This window comes from Dreissena polymorpha, unplaced genomic scaffold (assembly GCF_020536995.1).
Source record: "Dreissena polymorpha isolate Duluth1 unplaced genomic scaffold, UMN_Dpol_1.0 chrUn026, whole genome shotgun sequence".
Classification (NCBI taxonomy): domain Eukaryota; kingdom Metazoa; phylum Mollusca; class Bivalvia; order Myida; family Dreissenidae; genus Dreissena; species Dreissena polymorpha.
The window spans coordinates 251994-265000 of NW_026273340.1; the positions used below are offsets into that span (position 1 = coordinate 251994).

Below are 13007 nucleotides of genomic sequence, written 5' to 3' on the forward strand. Positions count from 1 at the left end.
GTTTTATGAAGTATTATCAATATAATAAGTTCAATTCATGTTCGCTCTACATCGTAAAGCAGCGTTTTTTTTATAATTTTGTAAAATGGATGATACGTTTATTCTTAGTTAAGCAAAGGTTAATGATATCTGATCAAATATCTGGTAAAATACAACTAGTCATTGACGATAAAGCTGAACAATCAAATTTAATTATACTAGTGAGGAATAATCATAACGATATAAAGGTAATACATTACCCACGTTGACTACTACATTTTAAGCCCGTCTTTTTTTTAATGGACCAAATATGGAAACTATGGTGAATTTTAAATCACAGAGTTACGTTACTTACATGTCTTGTTTTGAGTTCACGATGTAAACCTATCATACTACTAATTTATAATGTTAAATTATTGTATTAAACAAAACATTTCAGCAATTGTTTGTCAAAAATTTGAGAGATGTGTATGCGCATGTACATTTTCTAACATTTAGTTGAACCTTCCTTTTTCATTAGTACTTGAACGTGTAAATGCAACCAAACAATTACACGATGCCTATACCACGTGACTTTTTAAGATCTGTGTTGGGAGAATTAAGCGCGACCCAGTTAATTTTTTGTAATGATATCTGTTTAAATATTTCACATTTGTAAATTGGATAATGTGAAGAGCCTGCTTATTCGTGAGAGTTTTCTTTAGGTATCATAATTTTAAACAAATAAGTATTGTTTCAGTAAAGTGTAACCGCGCGTTTGTAATATGAAGTCCCCACACTGATCCGACATTGCTCTAACCGTTGAAACGCGCGGTTGCACTTTACTGAAAAAAATACTAAACTGTTTAAAAAGATCATGATACCTATAGACAACTCTTACGAATGAGCGGGCTCTCAACTTCATCCCATTTAAAATGGTGAAATATTTCAAAAGAGATCCTTAAAAATGTTAACTGGGTCGCGCTTTTTCCTTCCAACACAGATCCGGAAAAAAGTCACTTGGTATAGGCACCGTGAATGATATAGGAAGGCATATTTTTCTTAATGATAGGGTCATGTATGCAATTTGGTTTGAAATCTAAATTAACAAAATCAATGGCTCATGTAGCTGTATATTTGCATGCACTTTATGAAAGGTTAATTAAATTAAACTAATCATACAAAGTCATTAATTTACTGTAGACCTACATGATAATACATGTCTTCGTGAAACATGTAATAGCACCCGTATAATCTTATAGTGGCAAAAAGGAACCAGCATATCTATAAGGTTTGCCTCGAAACAACAATTAATACCTCTGCTAATTTCCTCACAGCCTCCTTTGCAGCGACGTCATGCGCTAGACACGTTGGGTCACTCAGCAGGCATGCCAGTGTTGTGAAGATGACCTGAAGATCTGGGTCTGTTACTTTACAATGAGACGAGTGACGGACAGTTTTGCCAATGTCTCGTGCCTATAAAACATTAATTGTATGTGTATCTGATACTTATATTACGTATTAATGTCTAAAATGGTTAAGATAATGTCTACATGAAATGCATGTATGCATGATGTGTGAACGAAAATGAAACATCTACATAACAATACTAAAACTATTCTAGATCGAAAGTTTGATTCGTATGCTGTACAAAATTGAAATTAGTTCCCGATAAATTATAGCAATGTTTCCGAATTTTCTTTCGAAGTGTGTGTGAGATATTAACAGCAACGATACCAATGTTTGCAAAATTTCGCAGCCTCGCGCAAACACATTATTGGTAAAGCATATTTTTGCCTTAACATGTCGATGTTTAGTAATTGTATTTTGAATGAAAAACTATATAATTGCAGAATATGTGTATTATACATGATGCGTGTGTTGTTAATTGTGGGAAATTTAGATTATAGTGTATAACTCATTATAACACAATTGTATCTTTTGTTTTAGGGCAAATATTGTTTGTATTGACATGAATTATCCCAATTTTTCTCACATACAGTATTAAATTTACGTTGGGTGTATTGCTTTGATTAAGGAATTTACTAAATTGTCTTGCCCTTTAAACAAAATGCTATTATGCCAATGCTAGTGAAATTCATTTATGAATGAATTTAGTTAGTGCCCAAAATGCATTCGAAACAACATCCACGCCATTTAACATGGTATAAAAGTGTGTATTAGCATGGACCAATAACAAGAAAAACCAAGAAAACCAAAGCTATGATGTACCATTTTTTTAATGAGCTGGCCGGTTTTCTCCGTAACAGTAAGGGGTATAACACATTTCAAAACCACTTAAAGAAGAGGTTGTTGTTCTGGGTACAAGAGATATGAGCACTTCGATGTTTCAAAGGGAACTTATATGCTATGTTTAAAATAGTATTTAAGTATTAATGTAATTGACAAGTAACACATTCAATAATGATTCATCATATAGATTTAACCTTGTGACCTAGTGTTTGATGAACGTAATCCAGATTCTAGTTTAGCACGGATATGTTTAGAACAAAACATAATCCGAGCAAGTTTCAGCCTACAGCCTACTAATTAACATCCTGTTATATTGGTTTGTTTGTGTTATCGTCTTCAAGTCATTTTTAGATTTGCTGTGTTTTTTGACGCATTGATTATTTCTAGTGTGATGCCTTTAATAAATTATTGGTGATTTTAAAGAAACAAGGCAAAGGAAGATGCCTTAATAAAGATTGTTATCATTAAGCAAACATGATTATCAAATAAATCTTCAACTTTTTTTGTCCGTGTCTACTTTTAAATGATTATTAACTTTTAAATGCATATTTAACTTTTAAATACACTTCTCCTTTTGAAGGAAACATGCTATGCCAGTATTTCTACTAAAGCATCTTCACACGCTTAAATGTAAGGCCAAGTACTCCCTCATTCGCACGGACAGAATTTAAAACCCAACTTGTTGTATTTGTTAGCTTACCAATTATTTCAAAATCCGTCAATGCACTATTTGATACATGTATGACTACGACAGTATTTTTCGAACAGATTTACGGACGTACCGACGGGAATCAGACAGTGCGACAGCTTTCTGTTGCCTTCTTCGAAAGAGGCATCAACACGTGCAATTAATTAAGCAAAATGTGGAAAGCAATACGTATAATTTATTGCATATCAACACATATTCTTATTAATACAGGCGAGTTTGAAGTATGCAGGCCTATTACTTTCGGTTTTCGTATTCTTTAAAGTGTCCCAGTTGAATCAGACTTAGACATTCAGACCGGAAATCAGGCAGATAGGCGTCCATGGTAAATCCGGTATTATCCGTCCAATGCCTTGCGAATATTATAACGCTATTTTAGAGAAACGTTTGACCTAATGCACATGATACATATTTTCACTTCGATTTAATCTACACTACAGTCAGTGTTTCAAAATGTGCTAAAATTAGTGTACAAAGAAAAAACATAAATTAATTCACCGTTGTTAAGTCGCTTAAGTAGGGAAATTTCTATTAAGTGTGTAATCAATATATGGTTATCATTCACGAGTGCTATATGCATTATTATACATATATCGAAGCTCAAAAAGAACATTTAATCCACTGTCTACACGGAAAATACTGCAAAAGGTATTATAAAACAACTACAATAATACGGATAAAATTCTGTTCGATAAATGATGTTTATGCGATACATGAACATATTTTGTATGAACATATTTCGCTAACTGACTGTAAGATATTTCTACTAACACCTGCAATGGACTATATCAATTTACTCCTGAGTAATAAGGTCATCCACACGTATAAAAATATAATGAAGCAAACACAGTTAGACGGAAACTCGGATGACGGACAGAGGGCGATCACTAATATTACACACGTGCTCTAGGCACTCAGAGGCGAATGAGCAATTATATGCCGACATAGAAACAGCAACTGCGGTTAGTTGACACCAATTTATTTTAGCTCGATTGCATAGAAAACCTTAGGCTTACTTGAAACGCTATCGAGTCCGTTTCCTGGGACTAAAACCAGTACTTGGTTTATATGGGGGGAAATTAAAGAACGCTCCCACATTAGGGATTGAACCATTGACCTTACAATCGCTACGCGGACACCGTATCCGCTATATAAATGCAACCACTTGCAGTTGTTGCTTCTTGTGATTGTCAAGTTTTAGTATTCAATTTGTGTTAATGGCTATTTAAAAATGTAAACTAAGAAAAAGAAATGTAACTGCCAGGTACAAAGTTATAGCTCTATTGCTTACTTTTATTGATGCAATGATATTGCAATTGTATACGTTTAAAGTTAAAAATCGAAGCAACTATTTAAAAGACTTCACCTGAAAGGAAACCGACACATACTTGTATAGATTGACATGCGGTTGTTTCAGTTAAAATGTTCTCTCCATCTGATGAAAAGCAATGCAAGCATAATAATACACTCACTTTTGTCAGTAGGCATGGCGAATTATGGTTTCCTGGAGAAATAAGGAATGACAACCTGTTGTAAAAGTGTTTGCAGTTCATCATAAAGCTGATGATTCCGTTGAAGTCTGTATCTTGAACCGTAGTCTTCCCAGCATATCCGTCGGGAGGTAGATAAGCCTTGCCTACTTGCCATGGATTTGTTGCCCATTGTTGCGCCGTTGTATTTTTCCAAGACGGATTATTAAATCTATGCCGCTTAACAATCTCGTCATGAACTTTATTACACACATTAGCAGGACATGGTCGTGGTTGTTTTAACGCGCTGTCATGCATCGAATTGCATGTGCTTTGTGATCCCCATTTATTGCATACGTTTTTTGTTGGGCATTTTAGCAAATTTGCAGTGTGACAGCCTATACACGCGGCTGGCGCCTGGCTACTAGACCAGACAATTTTGTATATACTGGCTTGTAAAGTTATAGCCTCGTTCTCCACAAATTGCTCTATACCAGCCTTGGCAATGTCAACTGCTAGCCACGCCTTCAGCCAGTTCGTCCTTTCCTTCTCAGAGAACACAGCGGATAGATTCGCCATTGTAGTGCAGTCCGCTATATCCCTGTAAAACATATATTAGCAATGAAGGGCAACGGTTATGTTAGAAAAACTGCCAAAGATAATGTCAATTTTATATTTGACCATACTGACCAGTTTATTGATGTTGTAAATGGTTTAGTCATATCGCATGTCACCCACATTATACATTACTTTATGTGAGATATGGACAATCAAAGATAAAATTACTGTGCTTCAAAAACTGACCTTATTATTGTTTATAAGACATGTTCAACTTTGCACTCGTTGGCTATTATTCCAGTAGTCATAATGTTCATTGCTAGAATTCACGCATAACACAATATTAATAGACTAGTAATGTCTTCCACTTATTCAGTGCATAAAAACGGTGTTACTTGTCCTATTAGTTATTGTAAAGAAGTATAGCGGTAATGTTGTGCACTTTACATTTATACAAAAAAGTAAGCCATGGTATATATCGAAATGGTGTTTTAATTACGTAATAATGCTACGTATATGTGGGATTCAGTCCCTAGGTATTTCACCTTATTTAACAAAACATTGTTGGCCAGTGTTTGTGAAGTTGTTGTTAGACATATTTCGTATGCCCTTGCTGTTTTCCCTTAACAAGTTTAATTTAAGATAAGATATCAATATAATTTTGACATTTAGCGTGTTACATGAATTCGTGTAAGGAAAACTCTCCCTCGCACTGGATGCCAAATATGTATGTATATTTTTAACCAAAACAAGTTTTAGACTAAGCCAATACATAATTAAAAATATATTCGAAGCAAGTTTCATACAATAATGAAAAGCACAAATTGTGAATGCGCGAGTGGTCGAATTATCCTCCTCCCTGGTGCGCATGTTTTTCAATAAACACTGCATACCTATACCATACATGCGAATACGGGCTTGCCACAATCGTGTGTTTCTTTAATAATTAATGACTTACTGGTAAGGAATTCATTCAGCTACTGGTTACATTCCATACACGCTGATTGTTGGTAATGGAAAACAACTGCCCATCGGCTTAGTTTTTGGTCATCCTTTAATTTCTAAAAATATAATAACATAAATATTTAAATACACAGTTAAATATTGTATATGATTTCCCAGATTTACCACAGACAAAGCCAAAAGGTGTGCACAATGACAGGTTAATTCTGTTTTTACAGTCGAAACCCGATGGCTCAAATCGCTTGACTCGAATTTCCGGTTTGCTCGATCTCTTCTCGAATCACCCTATTTTATTGCTTTATATTCATATACATTTCTGTCGGATGGCTCGTATTCGCGAGGGTCGAATAATCGGATGACTCGAACTGTTTTCACAGCCGAGGTCACCGTTTTACACGTTTTTTGTATGTTTGGCCTGAACTCGCTTCGGGTCGCATGACAAATTGTTTACAATCTGGCGTTTGCTGTAGATGCTGTTATATTATGGCTGGGACGGCTGCACCACAACATGCACTATTTTAACTTGATGGAATTGACAACTTTGTATACATAAACCATGTCAATATTGAAGAAGAAATAGCGAATACAAAATACCTGTCGTGCTTTTTAATGTTTCAGCAATGTGTATATAGTGCTTTGAATATGTTGCTTTGTTTCTTAGCGTTGTTTCTTACTTGTAACCGTACATATTTTACGTAAGAAACGGGCTGACATAGTATACATTAATAATATGATATTTGCTTGATTGTATGTGTTACTGTTTTAAAATAGTGCTTACTCAAAAATATTAAGTATATTTTTGGTTCTTATTAGTTCACAAGCCGAAGGTCGTACGGAGTTAAGGTAGTATGAATACTCTTCAACTAGAGGTTTAAATCTATTGCAGTTTCATGTTAGTAAACATATGAATAATATTAAACTGTTGGCTCTAATTCCGGTTGGCTCGAACTTTTGTTGTCGGTCCCGGTGAGCTTAAGCCATCAGGTTTTGACTTTATATTGGAAACATTTATATTACTGTGCATAGTATTAACAAATACTTCATTTTCTGTCATATATGAACATTTGAGCATTCTTGAATAAAAACTAAGTCTACATAATCCATACTAACTTGAATTTATCAATTAACATCCATGTGATAATCACTCCCTCGTGAAATTGTAAACATTAAACGAAATATTACAATAATTGAGATTGTGATGATATCGTGATTACATTGTAACGAGGTCTCCTTATCCTTTAGAATTATGACTGGTTCAATTAATGTTATGATTTTGTATGTTTGATATTTCAGAGGAAACATTTACTGAATAGTTAATGTTGTAATTTCAATTACCATTGCAATTATGTGTATATTGTGGCAATTCTTTTTTTAATCGGATAATAACTAAAATTGAATTAATATCGATATAATTTCCTATCTTACTTTTTTTATTTTACCGAATGATTGATACAAAATAAAATGGAAATATTTATTGATAAACGTCATGATAATTGTTATTCATTTTTTGTTAGATTCAATCAATGCAAAGATGGTCATGCGGTTTACATTTTCTTGATTAAACGAAAATTAATTTATATTTATTACTGGATGCACAAGCCAACGGATAATTTGTTTAAATGTTTGATTACGTTGCTCTCGAATCACAAATCATTTCAGAAACAATTGTATCCGTTGCCCCGGCCATTTAAATGAAAATACCTTCGGATGTTAAGTGAAAATATTATTTAACACCCATGTTTCCTATGCCCACATGTAGTTAAATATGTATTATGGTACATACAAAGCACACAAACTAAGACCAAATAATTACGATTGCCAATAGGGAATTAGCACGCATGAATAACGTGTTAAATTAACCGTTAAACACCACCGTCATATTCGGCAAAAGATTCGAAAGATGGAGCTATGCACGTGCTCTTACATAATTGGATGCTTGCCATTGAGTTACAAACGCACAATGTTGATCGCTAGACAAAGGAAGTCAATTTTATAACCATTTCGTTGAAAGCGTCAAACTGGCAATTTACAAAGATGGCTTATTATTATTTCATTATTTTATGCTTTTTATTGTTTTAGTTTAAAAAACAACAACACTCGCCATCATGAAACTTTTGATAAAAATATTATTAAAACTATTAATGAAGTTAAAAACAGTGATTATATTAATAGTTGTCAGTTAAAAGACGACGTTTTGTGTTGCACATCAATATGATTTCTTTACTACAGCAACAACTACGCCGTGGGGATCGATCTTCGTTGAATTTTTTTTCATGGACGACCTCAGAAGTCGATACGGTAATTTTGATCTAATTTTTAGGTAAAAAAGAAAAAAATCTCTACTTATGCCTGTTTTTTTACGGACAATTGAAACACACATTATTATAAATACGAGAGCAAAATATATATCACACAGAGCATCAAATAGCATGGTTTTCATGAAAACGAACAACCAGAGTATTAAATATATTTATCATGATATCAATAAAAATCCATTACTTTAAAATCAGCAATTATAAAAAGAAGAATGATAAAGCTTTTGTTGTAATATTGTTTATTCAAAAACATATACACTTTACCAAAACATGAAACTATACTTATTGGTCCTTACTGTTAAATAAACCTGCTATCCATATGGCATATTGTACAGAAATGTGATGATATTCTAAAAATACCACTTAATCAAATCTTTCAGAACTTCACAGTTATTTAGATTTGTGTTCATGAGTTTTACAATATTAAGATATAACAATAAATTAAGTGAAATCTGATGAGTACAATAATGTCAACACAAGCTTCACAAGTAAGGAATACAGAACCAATTTAGCAAGTGTGCACATTTAAAGTATTTAAATTGCTTTTATTTGTCCATTTGTATTATCAAGAATATATATTAACAGTTGAACATTAATGTTGACCAATGTAGTAAATAGACAAATTGTGGTCATTTTCCAAGCATAGAACCCGTTGCAGATGTAAAATGATGCAATGGAATACGTTTGAAATAAACGTTTGGTATGCCTTTATCATTTCAAACAGCCAACGATTAACAGTTTAAGTAAAATTGTTAAAAGACCAAATAGTTAAACATGAAATATTAAAGTTGAACGGATAAACAAAACGATTACATCATTTGAGTAAGACCTTCGTATTAACTAACGTCAATATTTACCTTTCTACTTGATGGTATAAATGTAATCCATTCATTCAGCTAATGGTCGCATTCCGTACACGTTGATTTTGTTAATGACGTACGACTGTCAATTTGTCTAGTTTTTGGTCATCCTTCAAGTTCTGAAAATATAATAACACAGGGAATTAAACACGAAGTTGAATATATGTACATGATTTTCCAAGATCTATACCAGCAATTGTAAGTGATGAAATAAAGCTTATGAATCGTTTAATGTTTGTTATACAGTTTGGTATTTTAACCCACAGCAAAGATTTTTCTCAATGGAAAGTAGAGACAATATGGGATTTGGCCACATTTGGTCATGTTTAATGTTAATGATGTTTTATATAAAAATAAGATTACCCACAGACAAAGCCTAAATGTGTGCACAATGCTATTGGAAAGATTAATGTCACTGTGAAGAATACAATTGTGAAATTGTTAATAAACGACCATATACAGTAGTTAAAAATGTGATGAAATAGTAGTGAAGTCTCTTTATCGTCTTTGAAATATGAAATGTTCAATTAATTGTATAACTGTGTAAATAACATGTTTAATATGTCAGCTATCGCATTTTCTGAATAGTTTAAATGCTGTAATTTCAATTACCATTGACCTTTTTAAATTGGTTGAGTTTTTGTTGAGTGAATGATTGATAAACAGATGAGATGTTTATTGGTAAACAATAATACTGCTGTTCAAGTTTGAGAAAGATGTAATTAAATCGAAAAATATATAGAGGATATTTGTTTACGTCAGTGTAAGATCGTTTGTTATTTCACGAGTGATCATAGAAAATATATTTTCACAAGTAAAATAACAAACGATCTTACACTAAAATGTTTCTTTTATGCCCCTTTTTCAAGAAAATATTTAACAAATGTTTCCTTTTCGCCGAAAATTTACCCTTTCTAACGTGGCATGCCTCAACACATTTCAATACACACAATGACGTCATTAGTGTGACGAAATGACGTCATTATACCAGCAAAATTCTCCAGTTAAACTATTTTACAATGTAAATAAACGGTGAACAATCATAAAATAAAAAGAAAATGTGTGGAATGTCGATTTAAATTCACTCATGATCATATACAATATATAGACAATTATTTATGATAATCTAAAAATAAAAAAATAGTACCGAAAATGTGTTATTTTCACCGGTGAAAATAATAATCTGTTTATTTTCACTGCTGATATTTTACTGCAGAAATGTCATATTTTATCATTATTTATTTTATCATTATTTATTATTATCATTATTTATACAAGAACATGTGTTTGACATTTTTGATGAAACGAACATTATTTTCTTTGTTATTCGTTATATAAGACAACGGAAACAGTTTCTATCATACCACCGCATTGATATCTGCCTTATATAACGTTGCCTGATATATTTTTTTTATATCATGGCAAACAGGAAGTTCTTATATCAGTCAATGTTGGGAGTTATGTGGAATTTTCAGTTAAGTCAACAATTTCTATCAACGTGAATCAGGTTTAACAAAACAAACAATTTTATGCCAAGAACGTTTATATGTTATTCTAGTTTAAAGAAATAAATCACAAAAACGCTTATTAAAAAAAAATCACCACAGCCCGCACTACAGAAGTTAAATGACATAATCAATCGGACAATACATCTTAGATATCGATATAGTCATTGAACTCGCAAGTGTTGCTCAGAAAGTCAAGACAAATGATAATTGTATGCTAATCCTTAATTATTTAAACAAACGATTTTACACGCTTATGTCAATATTGTCACCATCATCAAAATGTCAATTTGAATACACATCTCCAAAATGGCGTCTCAAAACTATTTTGTGAAGTGTGTTCTTCGATTTTGCAGTCCATTCCTGATCTCCAATTCAATACTACTGAAATTAAAGCGGGTGTACTCTTCCCATTCGAAGTGCAAAAAACTTTTTATCTCTTAAATAAGCGATTATTCGTGTCATCTTTTCTAACGCCGTTGCTACATGCTTGTCAACGTATAAAAGCCGGATCAGCAAAATCAACCGGGATCCGTACATTTTAAATATAAAAAATGGATTGTTTTGCAGAGTTTAAAGAAAATGAGGTATGATAAACAGAAAAGCATGTTACTGTCCCATCGTTTTGTAATAAATCAGGCTCGGCACGAATAAAATAACGGCTCGGAAAGCCTCGCCGTTATATTATTCTTAGCCTCACCTGATATATAACAAAACGATTGGCCAGTAACCTGTTATTTTCTATATATTGCTCATATTACAGCTTAAAGTGCAGCCTTGATTCCAAGCGGTAAAGTTGAAAAAGCTGTTGAAACTTTAAGCGACCTGGATTATGATGGTGATGATGATGATGATGATGATGATGATGATGCTGATGATGATGATGATGATGATGGAGATGATGATGAAGATGATGATTATGATGATGATGATGATGATGACGACGATGATGATGATGATGATGATGATTATGATGGTTGTGATGATGATGATGATGATGATGATGATGATGATGATGAGGATGATGATGATGATGATGATGATGATGATGATGATGATGATGATGATGATGATGCTGCTGCTGCTGCTGCTGCTGCTGCTGATGATGATGATGATGATGATGATGATGATGATGATGATGATGATGATGATGATGATGATGGAGATGATGATGAAGATGATGATGATGATGATGTGATCTTGCTTAGTAAATGAATTGTTCGATGAAGATAAAGAAAGCTGGATAGGCTGTTCATTTGCGGATTCGTGCATGATCAAGATTAATTATGTATATAAAAAAAAATACGGTATGTATCAGCAAGTAGCAAGTCAAACTAATCTAAGAAATCAAAAGCACAATATTCCGCGTTGTTTGACATTTTAATTATAGTTTCAAAATATTGTGTGTTTTTTAATAAAACGCTCTAGTCTGTTCCACAATTGAAAGTTAGACAAATTGAATACCTTGCTACATAAACATTACCATGTAAAGCTTACCTCTTATTTCACTCCTAATACGTTTTCTGATATCATGGTAGTTGATTCAAGACTGAAACGTTCACAGAAATGACTAGTTTTAAAGAAGTGATTCGCCTGATTTAAAAACAAATAATCACTCATTTAAATAAAATATTTAAAGTATAATAAGCATTATTTTTACTTACCTATTAAATACAAAGTAAACCAACATACACGTTTATAAACTGTTACTTAATGGTATAATGGTTTCTATTGATTCGTTCGGTATTTGAGCGCGAAGGCATTCACGTTAAACGGATTGTAAAGGGACGGTGTTAGATTTCAACTAGATAAATGTAAGCTCTTTTGTGGCACGAAAATTTATCAATTGGCTTTTGTAGATTCTTGAATTTGGTATCAGAAAACGAGGCAATATATTAAGTGCACAAAATTATCACTAAATTATGATCAAGACCATTGAACCAACACATTACAGAAAACGCTACTGGTCGTTACTAACCATTTCTGACAGGGAATACTTGCTAAACCGGTTCAAGTTACCTATAACATATTTAAGCAGTCTCCGATCCGTCTTCCAAATGGTTTTCATATTTATTTATATCTAACTAATTTTTGTTAATGAGATTCTCTTTAAACTGTGTCGACATCATTTTTTCCATCAAATGTACATATATCCCATACACACTGGGGTGTTTTAATAAGTAAAACAAACCATGTATACATGATTACAACTGCGTTCGTTTACAGGGCTCGACATCAATGTTTTAATCCACTTCTCCAGTCGGACAAGTGCCAACAAGTTCATATGTCTTAACGTAAAAGTTAGTTTACCTGACTTTAAACTGTTACTCAATATACTGTGCATATCTTCAATAATTTTACAGAACATATACGTTATCGAAACACGACTTAAAGAGTCTACTTGTATTTGTATGGTGTCC

At 32.8% G+C, this 13007-nt stretch overlaps 1 protein-coding gene across 1 annotated transcript; it reads right to left on the bottom strand.

Annotated features, from left to right (window-relative positions):
- Positions 1–159: 159 nt before the first annotated feature.
- Positions 160–6007, bottom strand: LOC127863678 (uncharacterized). The gene is made up of 4 exons (XM_052403293.1): positions 5903–6007; positions 4390–4987; positions 1276–1434; positions 160–174 (listed from the first exon to the last, which is right to left on the bottom strand). Exons 2-4 carry the CDS (start codon positions 4963–4965, stop codon positions 160–162), a joined length of 750 nt encoding a protein of 249 aa, XP_052259253.1. The 5' UTR covers positions 4966–4987; positions 5903–6007.
- Between the last annotated feature and the right edge of the window lie 7000 nt (positions 6008–13007).